Source organism: Pseudozyma flocculosa (genome assembly GCF_000417875.1).
Source record: "Pseudozyma flocculosa PF-1 unplaced genomic scaffold scaffold00019, whole genome shotgun sequence".
Lineage (NCBI taxonomy): Eukaryota > Fungi > Basidiomycota > Ustilaginomycetes > Ustilaginales > Ustilaginaceae > Pseudozyma > Pseudozyma flocculosa.
In genome coordinates this window covers 331399-351831 of record NW_006920887.1, presented here as the reverse complement: position 1 = coordinate 351831, position 20433 = coordinate 331399, and the positions used below count along the sequence as shown (strand labels likewise).

The 20433-nt window shown below is 67.1% G+C and overlaps 5 protein-coding genes across 5 annotated transcripts; all 5 read right to left on the bottom strand.

Moving 5' to 3' along the window:
- Window positions 1-100: 100 nt before the first annotated feature.
- PFL1_05376 (uncharacterized protein) lies at window positions 101-3436 on the bottom strand (the record flags this gene model as incomplete). Its single annotated transcript, XM_007882908.1, has 1 exon — window positions 101-3436. The coding sequence occupies one exon, from the start codon at window positions 3434-3436 to the stop codon at window positions 101-103; it is 3336 nt and encodes a 1111-aa protein (XP_007881099.1).
- Window positions 3437-5128: 1692 nt separating this feature from the next.
- Window positions 5129-7447, bottom strand: PFL1_05375 (uncharacterized protein; the record flags this gene model as incomplete). Its single annotated transcript, XM_007882907.1, has 1 exon — window positions 5129-7447. The coding sequence occupies one exon, from the start codon at window positions 7445-7447 to the stop codon at window positions 5129-5131; it is 2319 nt and encodes a 772-aa protein (XP_007881098.1).
- Window positions 7448-10073: 2626 nt separating this feature from the next.
- Window positions 10074-11838, bottom strand: PFL1_05374 (uncharacterized protein; the record flags this gene model as incomplete). The annotated part of the gene is made up of 3 exons (XM_007882906.1): window positions 10074-10258; window positions 10383-10599; window positions 10741-11838. 3 exons carry the CDS (start codon window positions 11836-11838, stop codon window positions 10074-10076), a joined length of 1500 nt encoding a protein of 499 aa, XP_007881097.1.
- An 806-nt stretch (window positions 11839-12644) lies between these two features.
- PFL1_05373 (uncharacterized protein) lies at window positions 12645-15053 on the bottom strand (the record flags this gene model as incomplete). Its single annotated transcript, XM_007882905.1, has 3 exons — window positions 12645-13427; window positions 13535-14363; window positions 14461-15053. The coding sequence occupies 3 exons, from the start codon at window positions 15051-15053 to the stop codon at window positions 12645-12647; spliced, it is 2205 nt and encodes a 734-aa protein (XP_007881096.1).
- A 366-nt stretch (window positions 15054-15419) lies between these two features.
- On the bottom strand, window positions 15420-19519 carry PFL1_05372 (uncharacterized protein; the record flags this gene model as incomplete). Its single annotated transcript, XM_007882904.1, has 5 exons — window positions 15420-17047; window positions 17157-17256; window positions 17359-17510; window positions 17611-17757; window positions 17857-19519. 5 exons carry the CDS (start codon window positions 19517-19519, stop codon window positions 15420-15422), a joined length of 3690 nt encoding a protein of 1229 aa, XP_007881095.1.
- Window positions 19520-20433: the final 914 nt, after the last annotated feature.

Genomic DNA, 20433 nt, shown 5'->3' with positions numbered 1-20433 from the left:
CCATCATTGTTGTACATCTAGCCCCCTCGACTCGATGGGAAACGCTGACGAAATGGCATGGGCCCATCCACTCCGTCCCCGACCCGACCCAGTCATCACATCACCCCTTCAGACTCGCTTTCCCCGCCTCGTCGCCGACCCTGGCCCCCTTTCCCCACTTGGACACGAGCCACTCGGTCATCTCCTCGTACAGCTCGCGGTAGGCGCCGCGCATCTGCATGCTGTGGGCGCTGTCGGTAAACATGCGGAACCTCCAGCCGCGCGCGCGGGCCTTGGTGAGCATGTCGATCAGGTGGGCCGAGTGCTGGAAGTGGACGTTGTCGTCGGCGGTACCGTGGGCGAGGAGGATGGGCACGTTGAGATGGCCGTTGGCCACGTGGACGCCGGCGTGCTCGTACCCCGCCGCGTTGGCCGTCGTCGACTTCATGTAGCGCTCCGTGTAGACCGAGTCGTAGAAGCGCCAGTTGGTCACGGGCGCCACCGACATCGAGAGGTTGAAGAGGTGCTCGTTGCGTTCCACGACCTTGTTGCTCAGGTAGCCGCCGTAGCTCCAGCCCCACACTCCCATCCGTCCGGCGTCGACGTAGGGCAGGCTCGAAATCAGCCGCGCCGCCGCGTTGACGTCGCGCGCCTCGACGTCGCCCAGGTTGCCCGCCACCGAGGCGCGGTAGGCCTGCCCGCGGAAGCCCGTGCCGCGCGCGTCGATGGTGCACACAATGTACCGGTGCGTCGTCGCCAGGTACTGGTGCCAGTCTGCGCGGTCCCACTTGCCCGCCACCATCTGCGAGTCCGGCCCGCCGTAGACCTGCACCAGCACCGGGTACTGGGTGCGCCCGCTGGCGTCAAAGTCGTGCGGCCGCAGCTCCTTGACGCTCACCGCGACCGGCGACCCGTCCGGCAGCGTGGTGCCGTTGAGCGTGAGGTTGTAGAAGACCGACTGCGGCCGCACGTACTGCGACGAAATCTGGCGCAGCAACGAGTTGTCCTCGAGCGTCATCTCCCACGTCGAGTTGTCGACGCCGACCACCTTCTGGTAGGGCACGTCGGGTCCCTTGTAGTCGAGCACGTAGTAGGCGCCCTTGGGGTCGAAGTTGGCAGAGTAGTACCCGGGCCGGCTGTGGTCGGTCAGCGGCTCCGGCTCCTTGACGCTGTAGCTCGCCAGGCCCGAGGGCACGCTCCAGTCCGGGAGGTCGACCGAGTAGAGGTGGCGCTCCGCTGGGCTGGGTCGGGCGGCGGTAAAGTAGGCCCTCCGCCTGCGCGCATCGACGTGGACCAGCTCGTCGACCTCCCACGGCCCGGCGGTGAGGAAGACGGGCTCGTCCGAGGAAGACGATCCGTACAGCGCCAGGTGTCGGTATCCGAGCGGGGACACGACAATGTCGAGATACGCCGAGCCCTTGAGGCCCACGTCGTGGTGGCTCAGCGGCTCGAGCGTCTGGGCGGCGCGGATCCAGCCCTTGCCGTCCTTGCGTGCATCGTCTCGCCGGACCACTCGGCCCTCGACGTCGATGGCCTTGTCCCTCGTCGCTGCGTCGACGCCGTTGCCTTCCCCTTCCCCGCCCCGCTGCCGACGCCGCTTGCCGCCCTTGCCCAGCTGGTAGAGTACGAGGCGCATGACGTCGCTGAACCGGTCCGTCTCGCGCACGAGCAGCTCGTCGTCGTTGAGCCACGTTACCTCGGTCACCAGCCGCTCGTCTGCCACGTCCGGGCCCGTCAGCGCCGCATCGACGTCGTTTGCCGCCTTGTCTGCGCCGACGGTCGATCCGCCCGGGCTGGCCAGCACAAACGGCGTGCTGCGGATCGCCGCGCCACCCTGGCGACTGGCCGCATCGTAGATCTCGTCGAGGTCGACCATGTGCGCGCTCACCAGCGGATTCGGGTAGCCCGGCTTCGGGTAGCGCATCTTGGTCGTCTCGAGGTAGGGCGTCGCCTTGCCGGACATGAACGGATCCGGGTTGTAGACGGGGAACTCGTAGATTGGCACCTTTGTCTCGTCGAAGCGGAGAAAGACGAGCTTGCTGCCGCCCGGGCTGAACCACATGGCCGAGTCGGAGCTGAACACCTCTTCCTCGTACACCCAGTCGGGCACCGCGTTGAAGATGGTGGCGTCGCCGTCGTTGGTGATCTGGACCGGCAGCGCGCCCGGCTTGGGGATGAAGAAGAGGTTGTTGCCCTGGACGTAGGCGACGCCGGGCGTTTGGCTGGCCGCGTCGGTCCGTTGCCGCCGCAGCGGGGCCCAGGCAGCGTACGAGATCGTTGGCGGCCACGAAGGCCCGCCGCCGATGGCAGTCGTCTTTTTGTCGGCCACGCTGTGGAGCCAGACGTTGGCGTGCTGCGAGTAGCGCCACTGCTTCTGTTCGCTGGAAAAGAACATGACCCACTTCATGTCGGGCGAGATCTTGTAGCTGGTCCAGGTGAGCTTGTGGTTGTTGTGGTCGAGCACGTCCTTGCCCTCGACGTAGAGGACCTTGCCGCCGCCCTTGGCCACGTCGCCCTCGCCCAGCTTGTCCTTGCGGGCGTGGGTGACGTCCTCGATATAGATGTCGCGCTCGGTCCAGTCGACGTGGGAAAAGACGCCCACGTCGGGATCCTCGGCCGACCAGGTAAGATCCTCTCGCTGCGGCCGCAGCGTGCCGCCGAGGACAATGTCGAGGTCGAGCGGCATGAGGTCCTTGCCGTCGGCTGTCTTGAAGCTCGACACCTCGGACTCGGAAAGGCCTGTGCCGGCGGCCGCCTCGGCGACGCTGTCCCAGCCGGGCACCTCGAAGTTGACGCGGGCGTGCTCGAAGTGGGCGAGGCCCCAGTGGCCCCCGCCATCGTTGCTCGAGGCCGGGACTTTGGCAACGCCGCTGGCCGCTGGTGGCTTGCCCTGGCTGGCGTGGACAGAGGACCCGCCTGCTGTGCTGTCCACTTCGTATGGCCCCGACGACGACAGCCACTGCAACAGGGGTATGGCGAGCGCGAAGCCGGCGAGCACGCCGACAAAGACGAGGAAGCCGCCCGATGCGATGCCGCGCCTGCCCTTGCCTCGACGCTTTCCAAGGAAGAGCGAGCCTCGACGTTTTCTCGCCATGGAGCTCTTGCCATCGCGGTCCAGCTGCATCAGCCCGACCTCTTCTTCCTCGTCCAGTCGGAGCTTCCCTGTCCCCGCGTCGTCGTCGTTGGCGTCGTCATCGTCGTCGTCGCTGTCGACGTCGTCGCGTGAGGCGGTCCCCCTGCCGTTGCGACCCGGCCGGCCTGACCGCGAGTCACCACCGCCTCTTGGCGGGTAGGTCTGCGCAGCTACGTCCTCTGTGGAGCTGTCGATGGCGTTCTCATCGTCCCGATACCTCGTCGGTGGGGCGCGGCGTTTCTCGTCGTCGAGCGTGGCATCCGAGGCGGTGCGGTCCGAGTCGATGCTGTCGCCGTGGCGGTAGTCAGGGTAGGAGGGTGGCATTGGACGCGACGCCTATGGCGAGGCCGAAGAAAGGGACCTGCTCGACTTCTGCTGCCCCGTTACCGAATGTTCTCGGAAGCCCAGTTCGGGAGCGTTCGAGGTTCAGGGTGAGTGCAGTTTGGTGAGGGCTGGAAAGCGGTGCGGCAGATCTAGCTTTGCCCTTTGTCCAGAAAGCGCTCGGAAGGAGATGGCGGGGCGATGGCAGGAGTATGTGAGATAGAGGCGGGAAATCGAGATGGCGGTATCGGCGGTGGTAGCCTGAAGATGGGCCGCAGCGTCTGATCCTAGTTTCGGCGTCGGCGTCTTGAAGATTAGGTAGGTAGGCAGTTTCCGTCGAGGCCAGGATGGTGGTGCTTTTGCGGGGTGGGTGCAGGGACGACGACTTGTAAGTACAGCGAGGCGGTGGCGACGCAACAAACCAGGCGGAAAGAAGCCGGAGAAATCGAGAGTCGGGGCGGCTTGGCAAGGAAGGATGAAGTGCTGCAGGAGGGGGGAGCCAGGCAGGCAGGTGGGTGGGTGGTTAGGCCTAGGGTAGGGTTCGAGAGGTCAGGGTCAGGGTCAGGCGAGAATGGAGCGGGGCGGGGCGGAGCGAAGCGTGCGGGGTCCGTGCCAGCTCGCCCTGCCTCGCCCTCGGCCTCTTGTCATGCCACTCTGAAAGACCGCGCGGGCTGCTGCAGCCAAGGCCCCACCAAGCTTAATCGCGCGGCTTGCTGGCCAGGTCTGGTCGTGCCTTGACGCGCGGTCGTGCCTCGCCTGTCGGCAGCCCCCGGAGGCGTCCCCAAGACCTGCTGGTTGGTGTTGCCAGCATGCCCTGGCATGCTCTGGCCAGCAAGCCCAACGTCGGGCCGTAAGCTCCTTGCTTGCTTTCCACACCACCCGGTTCAATGCCCTCGATACGTCCCGGCCACTCGGCAGAGACGCAGACATCGGTTCCTGGCCTCCAGCTGCCTTCCAAGCCCGGCAACGCGGTCCACGCGCCTGGCTGTAGAAACACACATGGCGAGCCGTGCCTCGCAGCAGGAAGGACATCCCCACGACGATGGATGAGCGACTGACTAGATATTGGGTATGCGATTCGATCCGGCTGGCCATCCCGCCCGAAAACCTCCAGGAAATCCCCCATCCCCAAGATCAGTGTGGCTGCAGTACGTGGTAGCTAGGAAGCAAAGGGCCTGTGCCTAGAGAGAAGCTGAGCCAGTCCCTCGAAACCGGAGCAATTGAAACTCATGTCTCGCGCCCGCCCGAAAGACACGACATGAAGTCGGCTGGCTAGTATCAGGGCCCGGGGCCAAAGGGCAAAAGATAGGTGAGAGGAGGCCCTCGTCAGACGAGCGAGGTGCAAGAGAAGGAGAGGAGAGGTGGGGCGAAGCGGACCGAGGTCAAGCCGGCAGCTTTTGACGATGGCCACCAGAGATCGAAGATGGGCTCGCCCTCGTCTAAGGGCGACGTTTAGACGACGGCGAGCCAGACAGCGGGCGGAAGAGAAAAGGGCTGGCGCTGTGTGCGCGGGGTATACGATGCGAGCAACTCCGGGTGACGCCGCACCCAGTCGAGCTCAGCGGATGTCGATAGGACAAGGGTCGAAGGCAAGGTGCAAGGAACGAAGCGGCGACGACAACGACGGAGTCGACCTCGAGAAAGCAGACGGCTGCGGCCGCCGTCGGCAGAGCCTAGCGCGGCCCAACCAGGCCCTCACACCGGCGACTTCCGCTTCATCAGCCCGGGTGAGACCAGGGGGCCCTGCATGCCTGCCTGCTGCACCAGCACGGGCGTGCCGTGCTGGCTCGGGCCAGAATTCGACGCCGTCCGCTTCAGTGGCGTCCTCATTGCCTTTGCGTTGGGCCCATCGCCCTCGCCGCCGCCGCCGCCGCCGAAGAAGAAGCCCGCCTCGTGCGTGCCCGCCGAGAACGGCGGCTGCACGAAGCCGTTGCCTTGGAGGTAGGGCGACGTCGGATCAAAGGGCCCAAACTGGCCCCCATTCATGGCGTTGGGCGCCGGTGAGGGCGGCAGCGGCGTGTTGATGGCCGCAAACATGGCCTGGTGCTGCGGCGTGAGCGGCGACGGCGGCATGCTCAACGGACCAAAGCCCGCATTGGCCGCCATCAGGCCGCCCTGCGAAGACGTCGGCGAGATGCCCTGGTGCACCTGATGGTTGGGAAACAGCGGGCCGCCCCCCGCCGCCGCCGACGTGTCAATGGCGAGACCCGCCAGCGGCGCCTTGCTGAACGACGGTCGGTGCCCGCCGTACTGTGGGGGCAGCATCTGGCCCTCGAACGACGCGCTCCGCTGGGGCGGGGGCGGCATCATGCCCTGGTCCGACAAGCTGCCGTGCCGCATCGCCATCAAGGCCTCGTTGCCGCCCGGTGCGCCGTGGCCGTGGGCGCTGTTTGAGCCGTGCGACACCCGCCGCGAGCCGGGCGCGCTCATCGAGAACGGGTCCTGGCCGACGCCGGCGGCAAACATGGACGGGTCGGCTGCGTTGCCCGCTCCGAACGGGCGCGGCTGCTGGCCGGCCAGCCCAAACTCGGGCTCCGTGACAAAGATGGGCGGGTTCTCGTGCAGCTGCGGCGTCCACATGCCCGACGGCGGCATTGGCGAGGGCATCTCGAGCGTGGGGATGCGCACGTCGAAGGGAACCTGGCCGCCGTTGGACTTTTTGATGTGCTCGAGCACGACGCCGAGGACGTCGCGAAGCTGCACGCTGAAGCTGCGCAGCGCGGCGTTCTGCTCGGTGAGGTCGTCGAGCCGGTACGACATCTCTTCGACCTGCTGGCGCAGCTGCATCTGTCCCACGCTGACGCTGTACTGGAGGTCCCTCGCCTCGACCCGCGCGTGCTCCGAGTCGAGCGCCTTGCGCCGGATGTCGTCGAGCAGGTCGGGCCGCCCGCGCAGGAACTTGGGGTGCGAAAACTCCCAGATCTGCGTGTCGACCGACTGCCGGTGGCCGCGCGGCGTCTTGTTGACCTTGTAGAAGCCGTACATGTTGAGCTGCCGGATAAAGCTCGAAAAGTTGCTGTGCTTAAAGTGCTTGCCCAGCACCTCCTTGGCGAACTCGTCAAAGTTGCACACCATGACGCTGGTGCCGTTGCGGTTCCAGCTGATGAGGTGTTGGTAGTCCTGATCGCTGACCATGCGGAAGAGCTTGTAGACGAACTTGCTGCTCTGCCGCTTCTCTGCGGCGAGGTCGGCCTCGGTCTGGCCGCCCAGCAGCTGCGGGTCGTCGACCGAGACGTCGCCCTCGGCGGCGAGGTTGGGCATGCCGAGCGACTGCTGCTGCTGCTGTTGTTGTTGCTGCTGCTGGGAATAGTCGCTCTGGGTGCCCAGCGTCGGCACAGAGGGCTCACGCTTGGTCGATGGCTCGCCAAACGAGCGGCTGGCAGCGTTCGAGGCACGGCCGCCCATCGGCCCCTGGGCCGGCTTGGACGCCGGAGAGCCTGCAGAGGCGGTGGTACCGTTGGCGTGGAACGAGGGCGACGGCGGCATGCCTGCGCCGTGCACGTCGGAGCTGGGCGAGGCGCCCACCGAGTGGGGCGACGACGCCGCCGGTCCTGCCGCTCCCCCTCCGCCAAGCATGAAATCGTTCTGCAATCGCTGGTGGGACATGTGCGAGAGACCGCCGAGCGGATAGCCCGATGGCTGGGTCTGATGCTGGTGCTGGTGCTGGTGCTGGTGATGATGCTGGGCGACAAACAGGTCGTGCTCGGACGAGTTGTTGACCGAGAGGTTGGAAATGTTGAGATGGAGATTGCCGCCCGACGAGCTGGGCCTCATGCCCGCCTCGCCAGCGTCGAGGCCGCCGAACGCGTCGGCAGCGGTGGTGATGGTGTTCGGGGTGGTCGGTGCGCCGTCCTGAGATCGGGCATGCGAGAGCGACGAAGACGTTGCGGGGGAGTGCGGGTTGGACGTGGCGACGAGGTGGTGGTTCGAGGGCGACGAGTTCGACGTCGGTGCCTGCAGGAATGCATCAAACGAAGAGTCGAAGCTCTGGTCTGGCACCTCGATGGCGCTCATGCTTGGCGTCCGAGCCGACAGAGCGGGTGCTTGCGAAGGCGCTGGCCGCGGCTCGCGCACAAAAGCCAGCAGGAGATGCGGAGCTGCGATATCGCGGTTCTCGAGGAAAGGAGAGGAGAGACAGGAGCTAGCGGCTGTAGCACGCTACCCGGGAGAATCTCGCTCCAGCTTCCTGTAGCACTTCTGCACTGCCGCAGCTGCCGCCCGCGCAAGACCGAGGTGGCACGGTCGCTCGATGATCGGCCGACCGCGGTGCTGAGGAGAAATGCCAATGGAAGGCGGGTATGCAGCGATGATGAGGCGTGACCGGGTCGGCGGTCGGCTGTCGGCGGTCGGCTGTCGGCGGTCGGGTCCGGGGTTGCGTGGCGTACGAGGATGCAGATCCGCCGATGCCAAAGATGTGCAGGGTCAAGTGCCGGTCCAGAGCGCGCGGCTTAGGTGGCACGAGAGCGTCACCAGAGAAAGGCGTGGTCGAAGCAGGAGGCAGTCGAGACGGAAGAAGGAGTGAGGCGGACGAAGATGGTAGAAAGGCGAGGGTGTGGAAGAAGCGAAGACGCAGAAACGAAGACAAGGCGAGGGCGAGGAGGAGCCAAACGAGGCGAGGCGAGACGAGGCGAAGTCGAGGTGAAGATGGAGATGGAGAAAGGGGGTTGGCAGAGCACCACCAATGGCGACGGCGGCGACGAAAGCAGATGTCGAGATGAGCAGAGAGGCTGCAGAGCACGCCTGCCTGCCTGCCTGCCTGCCTGCCTGCCTGTCTGTGCTTTTCCGGGCGGCGGCGACCTCGGGCGGAGCCAGAGGGAGAGAGGGGGGCGAAATGGCTCGACGCGGGGGGGAGCGGGCGACAGAGGCCTGGTCAGGCCTGGCCTGGTCTGCCTGGTCTGAGCGGGTTGATGGGCGGGCGGGCGCACGAGGCTTGCGTCGAGGCAGGCGAGGTGCCTGCGTTACGCCTCCTGCTGCTCCTCCTCCTTGAACGCACACGCACGCAGGCGCAAAAAAACAGGCAGGCCAGCAGGGCGCAAGCAACGGAGGGGTACAGTTAGAGAGCGGCGCCCGCACGGGCGTTGGACGGTCGGGCAGGGCAGGGCAGGGCCCGTGTTTGGCCAGAGGTCGGTGTTGCTCTCCCTGCGCGGCGCCACCTCTCGCTCGCGCCCTCTCGCGCCCGAGGCCAGGGTACGGTGCGTCTATCTGGTTGGATGTGGCTCGCCAGTCGCCTGCCCCCGACTGCTCGCCCTCCTAGCCTGCCCCCCTCTTCTGCTGCTGGTGTCCTAGCCTGCCTGGTGGTGCTGCCTGGTGCTGCCTGGTGCTGCAGCAAGGCGCGGCGCAGTCTCGGCGCAGGCGCCGCTGGCGAGACACGGTACGGTACTTACGGTGCGGTACCACGATACGGCGGTATGGGCCGGAGCGAGCTCGGGAGGGCTGGCTGGACCCGCACGCACGCACGCACGCTCGTTGAAGGGGAGAGGCAGGTCTCGAGCCCGACCCGGCCGGTTTCGTCGCCTGCCCCCGCACCGCTCGCTCGCAGCTCGCCTGCCTGAGCCAGCCTGGCTGGAGCTGAGCTGGGCCGCCGGCTCAGTCGGGCTCCGAGAAACCGGCAACCTCCGCCCTTCCGCCCGTCTTCGTTTTCCGTCCAGCAGCGCAGCACGCAGCTCCAGCGCGGCGCGACACCACCCAAGTCAAGGAGCAAGCAGCCGTAGCGGCCAGCCACCACCACCGCTGCCGTCATCGTCGTCGAGATGCGATTCGTTGTTGTATACTGTACAGTCAAGGGCCAGGACGAATGAGAGGGACAAGAGAAACAGCGAGGGTGAACGAAGGGGGTGCAGAGGAGAGGGGGCGGGATGGACGAGGGAGCGGGAAAGAGAGAGGGAGACGGGAAGCGCAGCCCGGTATGGCCACCTTGTTCGGGCAGCCGGGGCCGGTCGGCTTAGACGCGGCCACGCCACCGATCCGTGAGGACAGGCTGGAGCGGGTGGTCGCCTACGTCCTGAGCCGTGCTCGACGCCGGGCCCTCCTCGGCGCGCCGACGATGCGGCGAGGGCGAAGAGGGCGACGAAGGAGAAGCGGGCGAAAAGATGCCGATCGGATCGACGCGGTCAAACCTGCCCGCCATCCTCGATCGTGGCGGCGACGGCGGCGGTGGCGACGAGGAGGACGACGAGGGTGCCATCGCGGACGATGTATGCGCCGCCGCGTCGTCGTCGCCGCCTTTTGAGAGCCAACTTCGCCAGCTGAGCGGCAGCAGCGCCAGCGGCGTCGGCAGTGAGGTTGAGGATGAAGGTGATGGTGATGGTGATGGTGGTGCGTTGGAGTCAGGTCCAAGCCAGCCTTGGGATGGACGATCCTCGGAAGGCGTCGTCGAGGGCGGTCTTGGAGCAGCAGCGTGGCCATCGTCCGATGGCGGCGACGACGAGCGACGTGGAAACAGCCACGACCATGGCCACGACGGCGACGGCGATGGTGACGGCGACTGCGACTGCGAGGCGGGGAAAGGGTCCTCGGAGGCGTGGTGCGGGTCACGCCCGTCCCGCTGCCTCTGCCGCGCCTCCCACTCGGCCGCAGCGCTCTGCTCGACCTCGAGGACCTTTCGGTTGATCTTCCGACCAAGCTTGGACCTGACCGCATCCTACGGCAGCGGCTCGCTGCTCGACGACAGCCGGTTGAGGTGCAGGTAGACGTCGGTGCCGTACCCTTCCATCGAGATCAGCTTCAGGTCGCCGCCAAAGTAGCGCGCGTACAGCCTCGCCAGCGGCAGGCCGTAGCCGAAACCGGCCATGGGCGCCTTGAAATCCGACGCGCTAAACTCGGGATCTGCGGTGGCGGAGAGGCGAGGAAGAGGCAGGCACAGAGCAGCGCGCACAGTCAGCTTCGGGGTCCGCCACTAGCGATACAGGCATCGACGACGGAAGGCGTCGGGTCGATCCGGTCAACTCACCGAGGTCCTCGGACTGGGCCGTCGTGTACATGTAGGTCCAGACGAGGGGCATCTCGCTGCGCGGGATTCCGCCGCCCTCGTCGCTGATCTTGATGGTGATGTCCTCCTTGCCCTCGACGACAATGACCTTGATGGGCGGGAAGTTGTCCTCATTCTCGACGCCGTACCGCTCGACGACGGCTCTGAGCGAGTTCTTGAGCAGCTCGAAAAGCATGTGCTGTGGACGACGGTCGGCGGGCAAGGCAGTAGAGCGCAGCGGCGCAGCGGAAGTAGGATCGCGTGGCTGTCAGCTGACGGGCTCACTCCGGCGTCCGATCGTCCGCTTCGGGGGGATGCACGCTGGCCCCGGGCTACTCACGTTGAGATGGCTGGGGACATACATAAACTCGAGGTCGTCGGGGCAGACGAGCTGGACGGGCGGGCCCTTGAAGAGGCCGTAGTGCTCTTCGCACACGAAGCGCGCGTTCTCGATGGCCTCGTGGGCCATGGCGCCGACGTTGGTGTTTGTGCAGATGATGCCGACGTACTCTTCGCCGTGCGGCGACCCGGCGCTGCGGGCAATGTCGTTCGAGAGGCCGACCGAGCCGCCCTCGAGCAGCGCCGACGACGTCGTGGGCGACGTGCGGCTGAGGGCAATGTGCTGGCCGATGAGGATGCGGATGCCGATGCGCGACATGTAGAAGCGGTCGAGGAAGCTGTGGACGTCGGCCTGGATCGTGTTTGCCTTTCTCGACCGCTTGTACTCGAGCACGCCCTGCGCCACGGTCGTGACGACGGCGTCGTGCCGCTTCTTGATCTTTTCGAGCGCCTTGGTAAAGTCCTCGTTGTACTGGATGATCTCCGGCGGCCACTTTTGGTCGGGAAGGTTGGCGTAGTACCGGTGCTCGAGGATGGCTCTCCGCTTGAGGCTGGCGCTGCGGCTGCCCGACGAGGAGCCGTTGCCGCTGCCGTTGCCGTTGGCGCCGTTCCTGCCGCCATTGCTGAGCGCGACCGTGCCGCCGCTGCCGTTGCTGCTGTGCTTGCCGGATCCGTCCCAGCTGGAGCTGTCCGCTGGCCCGTCTTCGATGGCGGCCGAGTCGAGGAGGCTCGGGTTGGGTCTCGACTCGGGCAGCGGCTCTGCTGACTGGGCCGATGCGGCGAGGGCCTTTTGGACCGACTCGGGCAGCTTGGGCTTGGGGAAGTTGACGAGCTCCTCAAACGACTGGGCGTACCAGTTCTTGACCTTGACGATCGAGGGCATGGTGCCGAGCTCGTGGGGCAGCTCGTCGAGCTCCTTTACGCGGTGGGCGAGGCGGATGGGGAGCTCCTCGGCCAGAAAGCTGCCGGCCTGGAGCACGGTGCCCGGGTTGGGGTTGCGGCCAAACTGGACCATCTGGCGCAGCGAGATGCCCGTCTGCTGGAACGTGGCAAAGTGGTGCAGCTGCGACCATAGCCGCTGCGAGATCTGGTAGCTCATGGTGGGTGGTCGACGACGGAGGCAGCCCTAGAGCCGGCAGGCAGGGCTGCTCGCAGTGGATGCGCAGGACGAGGCGGCGGACCTCGGCGAGCGGGGCAGAGAGTCTTGGGCCGTGGAAGGAGGCGCGAGCTCGTAGCAGGTCGCGAGTGCCCAGGTGATCGTAGCGATGCGGTCGGCAGTCGCAGTCCGTCGCTGCCTTCGAACAGCAATGCAGGGTGAGCGAATGTGTGCTGGCCGAGGGGACGTTTCTCTCGTTGCTGGCGTGTGGAATCGTTCGTCACGGCGTTCGTCACAAAATGAAAGGCAGAGAGGGTGGAGCGAGGCCGGCCAATGTTCGGAAGGGAATGCGGCGAGGAGGGCGAAGGTGATGGCGGTACGATGTGGGGATACGAGTACAGGGAAGTGTCGAGGGAAGTGTCGAGGAGAGAGCGAGTCATCCGGATGGGGGGCCAGCTTGCGTTGCAGGTAGGCCCGCTCCCCGCCGACCGGAGCAGCCGGTCGCAGACGACCCGGCCGCACCCACCACCGCCCACCGCCGCCTTGCCCTGGGCTCAACGGCCGCTCGTCTGTCGGTCGATGCGGGGATGCCTGGCAGGCCCCTTCTGCTGGCCTGCTGCCCTCGCCGCCCTGCGTGTGGGGGGGACGCTGGCGCGCGGGGGGGACAGCCAGCTAGCCAGGCCAAGGCGATTTCACAAGGCAGATGACCGAGCCACGGCGAACATCGGGGAGATCCCGATTCGATTCCCATTTCATTGCTCTCGATCCCGATCATCAGCTCAGCCACCGTCAGCCACCGTCAGCTCAGCTCAGCTCCAGCACTCCTCCTGCCACCTGCCTCGCATCTCGAGGGCATCGACGAACCTCCTCGCCTGGTCGTCGTCCATGCCGCCGTGCTCGCGGCACACGCCCTCGAAGGCGTCGCGCACCTGCTCGGGCATCTTGCCGCTCGACCCAGAGATGTAGACGTACCCGCCGCGCCGCGCCACCATGTCCCAGATCCGCGCCGAGTGCCGCGCCACCATGTGCTGCACGTACACCTTGTCCTCCTGGTCCCGCGACGCCGCCACCTCGACGCTCAGCGCCAGCCGCGCGTGACTGAGCCGCTCCGTCAGCGACGGCGGCGGCGACGTCGATGATGACCGTGCCATGGCCGATCCTTGCCCATTTGCGCCTGGTGACGACAACGAGGAGATAGCATCGAGCGACTGCCACTCGTCGCCGAACAGCCAGTCCTTCTTCCTGAACCGGCACCCCGTCACCAGCAGGCACTCGCCCGCTGGCTTCGCTCTTGATGCTTGTCCGTCGTGCACGTCCGCGCCGCCACCTTGCGCCGCCGCCAGGTACGCCTGGTGAATTCTGGAATGGAGCAGGCTCCTCAAGGGCGCCACGCCGGTGCCCGGCCCGATGAGGAGCAGAGGAGCATCGAGCGAAGGGGGCAGCCGGAACGTGCCGCGGCTGATGCGGACCGGCAGCGTGGTGGGTGTGGCAAGCGTCGAGAGGTAGCGCGAGCAGACGCCCCACCGCATGTCGTGGAGCCGCGTCTTGTACGAGACCAGCGCCACGGCCAGCGTCACCTCGCCCGGCGTCGTCTGTCGCGACCCGCGCAGCCATGCAAGGACAGAAAAGCGATGAATGATTCGTCAACACGCCATCACTCCGGACACACCACGCGCTGCCGCCGCCGACGGCTACTCACCTGGGGGCTACTGGCGATGCTAAACGCCCGCTGTCGCATCAGCGGAAAGAGCTCCATGACCCACCGCGGCTCCACCTCGACGCTCTTGAACTCGTACAGCACCTCGGCCATGGTCCTCCGGACGCGCTGCGCGTACTCGTACATCTCGTCGGCGCCCTCGCCGGGCGAAACAAACTCGTCGAGCTTTTCGCGCTCCAACCCGCCGGGCGGCGAGAAGCGGCGGATGAAGTCGAAGAAGGAGCGCCGCGGCACCGAAAAGGGGTCGAGGTGGTGCGTGAGCAGCGCTCGCAGCGTCGTGGCGGTGCTGCCGCCGAGGCTGTGCAGCGAGGCGGGCAGCGACTGCGATGGGTTCGAGGCGACGAGCTCCAGGGGCGTGTCGGCGACGTCGGACCAGCCGAGCCGGGTGAGGAGGCGGGCGACGTCGTCGGCGGGGTTCGAGGGGAGGAGGTGCAGCACGTCGCCCGCCTCGTACTCGAGCGGCGTCGAGGGCGAGGCCGAGGTGAAGGTGAGCAGCCGGACGTCCTGGAAGTGCGACGGGTCCGTCATCCGCTCGTTGCGCGTCAGCCTGGCCCAGGTCATGCCTGGTGGTGGCGGCGGAAGCGGCTGCGGCGGCGATGAGCCTTCGTCTGCGCTGCTCGCCCTCGTTGGAGCTGCCCCGTTCGGCCCGTCGGTCGTGACTGCAGTTGTCGAGTCCTCGAGGAAGCGAATGCCGATGCGTGGCGGCAGCAGCTCGTCCTCGGGCACCTCCTTGACACCTGGTGGCAAAGGCAGCACCTCGTCGAGCTTGGACCATAGCGTCTCGAGCCAGGGCAGGAAGGTGCCCTCCATGCTGCCGTTGCAGAGGAGTGAATTGGGATCGCGAGGGAGGGTCAGCCCAGTGCCGCCGATATCACATGAAGGGTCGGTGATCCCGACGCGCCGCTCACCCAAGGTAGTGCTGCTCGTCGCCCTCGCCGTGCTCGACGAGCTCATCGGCGCCCAGCGCGGCCAGCCTCCGCCTCAGCATGCGTACGGGCCAATTGAAGCGCGGGTAGGACGAGTCGCCGCAGCCGAATGCGGCAAACGAGAGGTGGTCGAGCGCATCGTGCGCGAGGTCGGAGCGGAGCAGGAAGCGCCAGAAGGAGCGAGCGGCGGTGGGGAACTCGCCCTGTCCCGTGACGGAGACGACGAAGACGACGAGCGACTCGCCGGCGAGCGAGAGCGGGTCGTAGTCGTCGAGCGAGCAGAGCGTGAGGCTGTCGAAGCGCTTGCGCTGCAACTGGGCGTAGAGCGTCTCGGAGAGCGAGAGAGAGGTGCCCGTCTCGGTCGCGTAGAGGATCGTCGCGTGCCGTTCCGGGATCGTGTCCGCTCCTGTCTCGAGGTGCTGGGCTGCAGACAGCGATGAAGGCGACGACGATGATGGGGCTGCCCCTACCCCTGCCCCTGCCGCTGCCCTTGCCCTGGCCGTGCCGTTGCCCTGCGGGTCGGAGAGCTGGAGCGTCGAGAGCGTGCTGCTGGGTGGGTCGTGCTGCTGCGACATGATGTGCGTGTGCGTTGCAAAGCCGGAATGGATGGTGATGGCGATGGTGGTGGTGGTGGTGGCGGGAAGGGAGGGAAATACGTCGAAGGCAACTTCTTCCTGACTCGATGTGAGCCCCTCCTCAATTCGCCGGCCAAACCGCCGGCAGCGACGCTTATCTGATTCGAGCGGCGCTCGCCTCCACCTCCTTTCCACGACGCCGCGCCGCGCCGCGCCACTGAGCGAGCCCTCGAGCAGCCACCAGACAAGCAGAGGTAGAGTTCATTGCAGGCGAGCAAGCAGACAGACAAGCAGATGGAAGGCTACGTACCATCGAGTCGACTCGCTCCGCAACAGGTCCAGGTCATCCCTTTGGGTGCCGCCCACTCAGCGTCCTTGCGACCCAGCTCCGCCGCCGCTGCCGCCGCCGCCACTCCCGCCGCCTGATGCCACAGCAGTCTGTGCCGCGACGGCGGCCGTGGGTCCGGCTGCCTCGATGCTCGCTGATGCTGGCGCTGCGACGGCCGGTCTGCCCGCTGTAGGCGAGCCCTCATCGCCCATCATCGCCATCTTCTGCTCGCCCACCGACGACGGCGGGGGTGGCCCGGCAGCCATCGGCTTCCTGTTGACCGGCGCTGCCCCCTTGGTTGGCCCGTTCGGCCTCGTGGCGGCGCCACCCGCGTGGCCGCTGGGATGGTGCGGTGCTGCGTCCTGTGGCGCAGGAGCTGCGGCTGCATGCTTGCTGTTGGCCTCGGCTGCCGACGAGGCTCCCCGACCAACGTTCGGTGGCGGTGCGGCAGACGCGGTGGTGGGCGCCTGTCGACCGGCGTCGCGGCCCTCGTGCGCGGCGCCGTTCTGCGTCGATGCCGTTGCCGGCGGCGGTCGAGCTGCGCCTGTTGCCGGCGCCGCTGCTGCTACTGCTGCTGCTGCTGCTGCTGCTGGGACTGCTGTAGAAGCCGCTCCTGCGCTTGCTGCCGCGGCGCTCTGCTTAGCCGCCCCCCCCTTTGCCCTGCCGCTGCTGCCACCGCGCGCCGATCCACCCCGCCCACGTCCGCTCCCGCTGCGTTCGAGGGCCGCGCCCGCCTCCTTGTCCTGCATGCCCGATGTAGCTCGGTCGGCCTTGCGGCTGGTGCGGTTCCGCGGAGAAGGCGACGCAGTGGTAGCACCCGCCGCGCCGCCATGTTGCCGAGCCGGTCCATGCGGCGCTTGCTGTGGCTGCGGCGGCTGTTGCTGCTGCTGCTGGTACTGCTGCTGCTGCTGCTGCTGCTGATGGTGAAGATGCTGCTGTTGCTGCTGCTGCTGGAGCTGCGCCTGGGCGATGTGGGGCGGGTAGCCGTACATCTCCGGCGGGTACGGCGATCCCAACGTCCGGCCGTGGGCGTCGACCAGCTCGTGGTGCGCAGGGAGGCGGTGCATGAGATGCTGCTGCTGCTGCTGCATATGCGCATGCTCCAGCTCAGCCGCGACATAGGCGTCGTAGCCATGGATGGGCGGGCCGACACCCATCGCAGGGTGTGGCATTCCGGCCCGGACGGGCGTATGCTGCGCGGCGGGGTCGCCTGGCGCACCGGGCATCCGCATAATCCCGTAGCCCCCTGGCCCAAAGGAGCCGGGAGGCACACCCATCTGTGCCGCGGCCGCCGCCGCCGCAGCAGCAGCGGCGGCAGCGTCGGGACCATACATGGCGTGGAGCTCCGCGTGGTGCATCTCGGGGGGCACGCCTCCGTAGAACGGGTCGTAGAGGGCCGCCGCCTGGGTCTCGGCAGGTCGGATGCCCATGCGTTCGATGTCCATCCAGACGTCGCCCTCGCTGAGCCCTCGCAAGTCCGGGTAGGCGACAAACTCGTTGGCCGCCTCGCTCTCCTCGGCCACGGCGCGGCGCATGGCGGCCGTCTTGCGTTTGCGCGCGGTGCCCGTCCGCTCGTCCTGCTCGCTGTTGGCCGTGCTGATCATGGGAGCGTGCAGGCGGTCCGGGTTGCGGACAAGCTCCGTCTCGAAGACTTGGTGGCGTCGTACTGTGGGCGAGAGAGAGCGCGACGACGACATGCGCAAGGCGGCGATGAGAATGCGGGTCAGCAGTGAAGTTTGCGGACAAAGTCGAGGGGCCGATGGTCGCCAACTTACCGGGACGGGGTGCGTCGAGAGACCTCTTCTCCCGGTCGAGCTTCCGCCGCTTGCGGCTGTAGTCGTCCATCGTCTCCCTGCGCAGCGAGGCAGAGCTCGTCTGTTTGCGGCACAGCGCAAGCGTAAGGACGGGGCGTTCCAGGGAACCAGACGTCAGTCTCGTGCCCAGTACTGAAGGGACAGATCGCTCACGCCGACTCACCCTCCATACGCTCCAGGCGGTCGACTCTTCCGCCTTGGCCACCCTCTCGTACTGCGCCTCTTGCTGCTCGAACCACATCTCGACGAGCTTCATGCGGCGCTGCCGCCGCAGCTCGATGGCGTTCGTGAGGTGCTGCAGCTCCGGGTGGGTGCCTGCGACATTGATCCAAACGAGATGACAGAGACGTCAGTCAAAGATGCACTGACCGGGCGAGTCCGCCCTCGATGTAGGGGCAGGCAGTCGCGCACTCACCATCGGCGATCATGTCGCCCTCTTTGGAGATCTCCTCGAGGCGCTCGACGTAGAGACGGTCCCGCAGCATCGCAAAGCCAATCTCGATTTTGGTCAGCGCCTCCATGGCTTCCTGTCGGCGGATGGCGGCCTCGTCCGTCGACGTGTCTGTGCAGCAAAGACGCGTGGGACCGTCAGTAAGGCAAGAACGCGTCAGGATCGATCCCAAGCATCCTGCGATCCACCCGCGCGCAACGGCAGACTTACCTTCTTCCTGCTCTGCGACCTCGTTGGCAGGCGTGTCGGGCTCAGCCGCTTGAGCCTCGTCGGCGGCAGCCCCGCCTACGGCTTCGCCCTCGGCATCTGCGTCGGCGTGTCCGTCGGCCTCGAGCTCCTTTGCCTTGGCGGCCTTGTCCTCCTCGTCCTCATCGACTTCGGATCCTGCGCGCGAGGTGGCAGCCGAGGCGGGCAGGCTCTCCATCGGGTCGGGCTCGAGGAGGCTGGTGGCGCCACCCGTGGCGGCGGCGCGCTTCTTCATCGTGGCGATCATCGCCAGCTCCTGCTTGCGTTCGGCCGAGTCCTCGTCCTCGAGCTCCGAGAGCTCGGCATCGTCGTCCTCGGGCTCGGGCGTGATGTCGGAGCTGGGCGCCTCGCCGTCTTCGCCGGGCGCTCGTAGCTGTTGAACCCGAAGCTTCTTCTTGTCGCCCGCACCTTGCGCCGCTGTGTCGTCCCGGGCGGCGTTCTGGTGCTGGACTCCGGCAGAGGCGAGCGCGGCGAGGCCTTCGAGTCCCTCGACGGCGTTGGCCACCTCGGCGGCGTGGTCGGCGGCAGCAACCGGGGCGGCCCCTCCGGTGAGGGCGGCCAGAGCCTCGGCAGCCTCGTCCTCGCCGGCGGCGGCTGGCGGCCGCGGTCCACCTTGACCTGCGTCGGACCCTTCGTCTTCCCCATCGTCCTCGTCGTCGTCCTCCTCCTCCTCTTCGCCGTCTCCGTCGCCCTCGCCCTCGTCGTCGTCGTCGTCGCTGTGCTGGCCACGAGCCTTGCGCGGAGACGAGCGTGTGGACGCGACGCGGCGGCCAAGGCGGTCGGAGCGGCGCTCGCCGCCTTCCTCTTCGTCCCGGAACTCGCCCTCCTCGTCCTCGTCCTCCTCATCCTCGCCCTCGCCATCCGCATCCGCATCCGCGTCCGCATCTGCGTCAGCATCGACGGTCTGAGGCGCGCGCCGAGGCTGCTGCGACTCCTCCTCGGAGCCGAGGTCGTCGGAGAGCGAAGAAGCATCGTCGTCGTCGTCGTCGCCTGCGCCGTCCTCATCGTCGTCGTCGTCGTCGTCGTCGTCGTTGGGGTCGTCGTTCTGCTCGTCGTCGTCGGGCTCGTCGGTGAGGTCGCTCTCGGCGCTGAACTCGTCGCCCGTGTAGCCGCCCGTCTTCTGTGGCGAGCTCATGTTCGAGTTGAAGCCCTGCGTCGACGGGATGGCGGCCGACCCGGCCTGCGACGCCGGTTCCATCGTTTCCGCCTCGATAGCCTCCTGACCGTTGGCCTGGACCGAGGACATCGAGACGTCGGCGATATCGGCCGCATCCGTGCTGGCCATAGCTGCAGAGTCGAGCGTCGCCGGCTGCTCGACTGGCGCACCAGCTGCGGCCGCTGTGGATGGATCCAGGGCTGAGGCGTCCATCACGTCTGGGTCTGCCTCTGCGTCGGCGTCAGCGTCGCGGTCGTCGTCGTCGTCGTCGTCGTCGTCGTAGGGCAGAGGCTCGGTCTCGGCGTCGGAGCTGCCTTCTGCGTCCTGGTCCTGGGGATCTGCCAGGGATGGGTCGACCTGCTGAGGCTTGTCGGAAGCGGTCGAAGTGGCGGTGGAGGGGTCGGTGGGGCCAGATGGATCGGCAGTGATGGTCGCAGTGGTCGCCTCTGCAGCCGCTGGCTTGCTGCCCATGGTCAGCAGAGCCTCTTCTGAGCTCGGGTTGAGCTTGGTGGCCGAGGCGCGGTCGGCCAGGTCTGGGGACGTCTCTTGTGGCTGGTGAGCGGGCAGCAGCCAGAAGTCGGGGCTATACGGTGCGTGCTAGGGAGTATGGATGGCTGGATGGCACTCTGCCGAGTAGTGCTGCTGAAGGGGATTTCCTGATGGGAGCGTGCCGGTGCGACGTTACCCAGCCTTCTAGCAGATAGTCTAGTCCAGCAGCCGGTGCGCCGTTGCGGTTGGCTCGCACGCCGAGCTCCTAGGAGGGGTCGAGTTGGGGCGGATGGTGTGAACGGGGCGGTGTTGAAGGTGTCGACTCAGCAGGCTCGAGGAGATGGCATGGCTGGTAAGGCCGGATGTGGCCGTAGACGAACACGAAGGAGCGGTGGCGGTCGGGGTTGGAGAGTTGCTTGTGGTGTCGAAGCGGCTCGGTGGTCGCCCGCGGGGTGGGGCCGTGTGGCGGATGGCGGCTCTGAGGAGATGAATGGGGCGGTGTGGGTCGCCTGAGGCTGCGGGTGCGACGTGCGCGGCCGTGCGAAGCAAGCGAAAGCGGTGTGGCGATAGGAGATATCGATGCGTTGAAAAGTAGCGGGCGCCGAGCTGTAGTGAGGTATCGGGGGGATTGGGTCGAGAGAAGAGACAAGCGGAGGGCCAGGCCGGAGGGGAGCGGGGAGCGAGGAGCGAGGAGCGAGGAGCGAGGAGCGAGGAGCGAGGAGCCAGAGACGACGACGACTTCGATCCAAGCGCACCCTCCGTGGCTCGCCCGTCGGCCGGCCTCCAGAGAGAAAGAGAGAGAGAGAGGGCCCTGCCTGCCTGCCTGCCTGCCTGCCTGCCTGCCTGCCTGCCTGCCTCGCCCTCCCGCCTCGCCCGCCTCCCGTCGCCCGTCCCGG